The 6,139-nt window shown below is 20.8% G+C and overlaps 1 protein-coding gene across 1 annotated transcript in view; it reads left to right on the top strand.

Moving 5' to 3' along the window:
- The window catches only part of LOC117181983 (kinesin-associated protein 3-like), a 44,915-nt gene extending 39,899 nt beyond the window's left edge, over positions 1-5,016 (top strand). The window contains exons 9-11 of the mRNA XM_033375004.1: positions 680-898; positions 4,621-4,786; positions 4,865-5,016. Coding sequence (XP_033230895.1) covers positions 680-898; positions 4,621-4,786; positions 4,865-5,016 — 537 coding nt within the window. The remainder of the gene's footprint in view (positions 1-679; positions 899-4,620; positions 4,787-4,864) is intronic.
- The last annotated feature ends 1,123 nt before the right edge of the window (positions 5,017-6,139 follow it).

Below are 6,139 nucleotides of genomic sequence, written 5' to 3'. Positions count from 1 at the left end.
AAAAATTTTCTCTCTTCCAATTTAAAAAAATAGTTTTAAAATTAAAACCAAAGTTCTCTCCCTTCCAACTCAATAAAAATCTTGAAAATAAAAAAAAGTTCCGCTTCCAATTCAGAAAAAAAAACAGAAACCAAAATTTCCTCTCTTTCAACTCAAAAAAACTGTTAAAATCCTCTTCCAATTCAGAAAAAAAACGGAAATCAAAATTTCCTCTCTTCTAACTAAAAAAAAAACGGTTAAAATTAATAAAACCAAAGTTTTTTTCCCTTCAAACTCAATAAAAATCTTAAAAATAAAAAAAAGTTCCTCTTCCAATTCAGAAAAAAAAAACGGAAACCAAATTACCTCTCTTCCAACTCAAAAAACTGTTAAAATTAATCAATCTCTTTGGTCAAAATAAAAAAAATATGTATAGTTGAATATTGAATCAATTTAATTGAATTTCAAAACCAAGTAGTTGAATTTTCAATTAAATGGACGAAATTTTTTAATAAAAAAGGCTAAACCTTTTCTTATTTATAAGATTCTTATTGAGTTGGAAGGAAGAAAAATTTGGTTTTAATTTTCTCTCATTTGGAAAACGAACATTTTTTTATTTAAAATTTTTTTATTGAGTTAGAAGGGAGGAAATTTGAGTGATTAATTATTTAAAATTGTAAGAAATTAATTTTAATTTCAGGTGACGGATATGTTATTGGATTCGGGTGACGAGCGACATAAACCAGAATTAATTGCCCTGTGCATTAATTTGGCAGCGAACAACAAAAACGCACAAAACATGGTTGAAAATAGTCGTTTACAAAGATTAATAAGCAAGGCTTTTAGAAATCAGGACGCATTAATTATGAAAATGATTCGGAATATATCCCAGCATGATTCTACAAAAGAGAGTTTTGTGGTAAGTATTCAAAATTAAATTAAATTTATTAAATTCGGATGACAAAATTCTTTAAGATTAATTTATATTCTATTCTATTTCTATTATATTTCTATTTAAAAAATATATAAACTATTTAAAAACTGGAGATTCTTAAAATTATAATTTTTTTTCAATTAATTTTTTTTCATTATTTCAATTTTGTATTCTTCCTTGATCTTTAGGACTTTACAAAAAAATCATTTTTATTCAATTTTTCCGACTATCGTATAAATAAAAAAATTTGAAAGTTTTAGAAAATTCCTGGAACTAATAATTTTTTTTGTAATTTGACAAAATTCTAATGCAGATTCAACATTTTGAAAATAATAAAAAAGCGAAAGTATTTCTAAGATTTCATAAAAACTCAAAATATTTCAAGAATCGTAATTAATTATTTTCATTTATAAAAAAGGATTCGTTAATACACTGCAAAAAATTTCTATTCGATTTATAATTTAACAGGTTAATAATAACAATTTAATTTTCTACCAAAAAAGGGGAAATTTTCAACAAAAAATATAATAATTTAACCTTAAGTTTGTGAAATTAATTTTAAACCCTATAAAATTAATTTTCAACAAAATAGTTCAATTTTCAACCTAAATGATAAAATTAATTTACTATCCAAAAAGATGAATTTTTAACCAAAGAGTTTCATTTTAAACTAAAAAAAGATCATTTCTCAACCAAAACTGGAATAATTACATTTTTAGTTTAAAAAAATTAATTTTCTAAAAAGAAAAACGAATTTTCAACAAAATAGTTAATTTTTTAACCAGACCGATCAATTTTCTACCAAACGATTATTTTATTATAAAAAAAGATGAATTCTCAACAAAAAACATTAATTTTCCATCAAAATTAGAATAATTAAATTTTCAGTTAAAAAATTTATTTTTAACAAAAGAAAACGAATTTTTAACAAAATAGTTACATTTTCAACCAAAACGATCAATTTTCAAACAAAAAATTAATTCTCATAACATCTTCTTTACAAAAGAAAGTTTTGTGGTAAGTATACAAAATTAAATTAATTTTTATTCTATTCTATCTCTATTAGATTTCTTTAAAAAAAAATATTTCAATGAGATTCAACATTTTCAACAAAATAGAAAAATTTTCAAATAAACAGATCAATTTTCAACAAAAAATATAATAATTTAACCTTAACTTTGAGAAATAAACTTTGAACCATAAATTTTTTTTTAATAGTTGAATTTCAAATAAAAAAATTAATTTACTGTCCAAAAAGATGAATTTTAAACTAAATAGTATCATTTTCAACAAAAAAGATCAGTTTGCACCCAAAAATGGAATAATTAAATTTTCAGTTAAAAAAAATTAATTTTCTAGAATAAAAATCGTATTTTCAACAAAAACCTTAAACTTTTAACGAGGCCGATAAATTTAAAAAAAAAATTAATTTACTATAAAAAAAACATAAATCTTCAACAAAACACATGAATTTTTATCAAAATAGTTTAATTTTAAATAAAAAATTAAATTTCCAACCAAAAAGTATAACAATTAAATTTTCAGTTAATTAAATTAATTTCCAACCAAAGAAATCGAATTTTCAACAAAATAGTTCATTTTTAAACCAATGTGATCAAATTTCAAATAAAAAATTAATTTACTATAAAAAAGTCGAATTTTCAACCAAACACATTCTCTTACAATTAATCTTCAAAATAATAATTTTAAATATTCGTAGGAGTCTTAAAATATTTTAAAACTTGAAAAAAAAGCATTTTTAAATTTTGATTTGAAATGTTCAAAAATATACATTTCGTTTTAGGTTTTTTAAAATCTTAAAAAAATTTTTAAATTAATTTTGGAATTTAAAAAAAAATTGTAACAGTTTTTAAATTATTCGAATTTTTCCTTAAATCTTGAAAAAATTCTGCAAAATTAAAAAAATTGCCGTAAAATCTTCCAAATTATTTTCTGAAAATTCTGTTAATCGCTTGGGATTTTTTGAAATCTTTTTAAATATTCTCTTGGAATCTTTCAAAATTCTTTGAGAGCTTCTAAATTTTTTGGTTCCAAATTTTTAGAAATATAATTTTTGTTTATGTAAAATTTTATTATTACATTCACAGTTAAAATAATTATTTTTTCATTAAGAAAAACGTAGTTTTCAACAAACTAGTTTGATTTAAAACTAAACTGATGAATCTTTGAAAAAAATTAATTTTCTATAAAAATTAGTCAATTTTGAACTAAAAAACTAGTTTTAAAAAACAAAGAAAAATAAATTTTAAACAAAATTTGTTAAATATCAGTCACATAAATTCATTTTTAACTAAAAGTATGCATCTCCAATACATCCAATTAATTTTTAAGCAAATAGGTAAACTTTGAATACCGAAGATGGCTTTTCTACAAAAAAAAATAGTTTACAAGAAAACAGATGAATGTTCAACAAAAAAGATTAAATTTTCATTTAAAAATGCGATGAAAAATGTAATATCTAAATTTTTAGTTAAAAAATTAATTTTCATGTAAAAAATAAGCATTTTTAATAAAAAAAGTTCATTTTTCTATCAAATTAATAACGTTTTTACGAAAACAGTACAATTTTTAAGTAAAAAACATATTCTTAACTTTAAATTAAATAGCTTAATTCTTAATTTACAAAAAAACTAATTTTAATCCAAAAAAAAACAAATTTTTAAAATTATAGTTAAAATTTCAAAATAAGAAATTATGTTTCAACTAAAAAGATGACTTTTTAACCATGAAGATAAATTTTCCATACAAAAAAACACCACTTGTCCAACAAAGCATGTCAATTTTTAAACAAATATTTCAAAAGACATTTAGGATATTTTTTTTTCTAAATTAAACAAAATTTTTTTCTAAATTTTCGGAAATCTTTCACAGTTTTGAAATATTTTTAATTTCTTCAAAATCTTTTTAAATATTCTTTAAAAATAAATTTTCAAAATAAATATTCACTTTATATATTCGCAGGAATTTTAAGAATTTTTTTTATCATCCTGAATCTTTTGAAAATCTTGAAAAAATCTTCAAAATTTTATTTTGAAATCTTCAGAAATATACATTTTGTTTTAAGTTATTCCAATTCTTCAAACATTTAAATTATTTTTGAAATTAAAAAAAAAACTTCTGAATATCCTTGAAAGTGATACATTTTTTTCCTAAAATTTTGACAAAATTTTTGAAAATTAAAAAACTTGCTTTAAAAGCTTCCAGATTATTTTCTAGCAATTCTGTTAATTTCTTGGAATGTTTTTAAATGTTCCCCTAATTTTGTTAAAATTAAATAATTACAAAAAAATTTTTTTTAATTTTGTAACAAAAAATAATTTTAATTTTTACTAGAGATGTTGAGAAAATTTTTTTATTCTCTTTAAACCTTTGAATATTCATAAAAACCTTCTAAATATTTTGTTCGAAATTGTCAAAAATCTAAATTTTTTTAAATTGGTTGAAATCTATTAAAATTATTTTTATATCTTTTCAAAACTTCTAAATATCTACTAAAGTTATTCGATTTTTTTTTTCTCTCATAGAGACTTTTTTAATAATTTTGATTCAAAATAGATGACTTTTAAAGAAATTTTTCCAAATTAGGTGTAATTCAGGCAAAATTTTCCAAAAATTGATTTTATTTATTTATTTATTTAATAAGAGTCGGTAGTCTAATTCTAAGCTGGATAAATGCAACTTTTTAGGAATTCGTGGGCGATTTTGCAATGGCATTAAACCAATCTGATTCTCAAGACTTTGTCCTAGAAATTGTCGGTATAATGGGAAATTTGGCGTTGCCAGATTTGGACTACACACAAATTCTTCAGAGGTGTAATCTCATTCCTTGGATTCGCAGCAATCTTGTTCCCGGTAAAAAATGGGTTCAAATGTAAACCATAATTTAAACCAAAAAAAAAAATCAACATTTTTATTCAATTTTTTTTTTAGGTAAAGCACAAGACGATTTAGTTTTGGAAATTGTGATATTTTTGGGCACGGCAGCTGCCGACGAAGATTGTGCTCAATTAATGTGCAAGGCTGATATACTTTTGTCGCTCATTGAATTATTAAAAGGTAAGCGACTAAAAAAAAATATCTAGAATTAATTTTTTGGGTTTATTTAATATTAATTTATAATTATTCGACTTTTTCAACCTAACAGTTGCATTAATAACGAAATTTATCAAGTCTCTACTAAAAGAGACGAATTTTGCAAAAAATAGTTTAATATTTAACGAAATAGTAATATTTTTAATCCAAAAAATAAAAAATAAACTTTTTTTCCAAGACAGATGAATTTGAAACAAAAAAGTTACTTTTTAAATAAGAAAGATAAATGTTTAACCGAGAAGGATGCATTTTCTACAATTAAAAATGAATTTTCAATGCAAAAGGATAAATTTTTAACAAAATAGTTGAAATTTCGATAAAAAATTATGAGTTTAAAAATATAATTAAATTTTTCAAAAATAATTAGATTTTTCAACAAAATATTTGAATTTCTAACCAAGTAGTTGAATCTTCAATTAAATAGACGAAATTTTTAAACAAAAAAGACTGAAATTTAATCAAATATTTTAATTTTTAGCAAAAAAAAAATAATAATTTTCAACCAAACAGTAGAAACAGTAGACAAGAAAAGATAAATCTTCAACCAATGATGAATTTTCTACAATTAAGGAATGAATTTTTAATCCAAAAGGATACATTTTAAGCTACATATTTGAATTTTCTACCAAAAATGATGACTTTAAGAAAATATTTAAAAATTTTTGACCAAATAGTTGACTTTTCAATCAAATGGATAAAAATTTTAAACAAAAAAGACTGAAATTCAATTAAAAATTTTAATTTTCAACGAAAACAAATTAATTTTCAACCAAAAAGCTGTATTAACAACCAAATTGATGAACTTTCCATTAAAAGAGGCGAATTAAAAAATATATTTTAATATTTAACGAAAAAGTGATATTTTTAATTTAAAAAAAAAAGATTTTTTTAAAAGACAGATAAATTTTTAACAAAAAAGTTACTTTTTAAATAAGAAATATAAATTTTCAATGCAAAAGGATAAATTTTCAACAAAATAGTTGAAATTTCGATAAAAAAAATGGTGACTTTAGAAAAATAATTAAATTTTTCAAAAATAATTAGATTTTTCAACAAAATATTTGAATTTCTAACCAAGTAGTTGAATTTTCAATTAAATGGACGAAAATTTTT

This window comes from Belonocnema kinseyi, chromosome 10 (genome assembly GCF_010883055.1).
Source record: "Belonocnema kinseyi isolate 2016_QV_RU_SX_M_011 chromosome 10, B_treatae_v1, whole genome shotgun sequence".
NCBI lineage: Eukaryota > Metazoa > Arthropoda > Insecta > Hymenoptera > Cynipidae > Belonocnema > Belonocnema kinseyi.
This window is presented reverse-complemented; position numbering and strand designations above follow the sequence as displayed.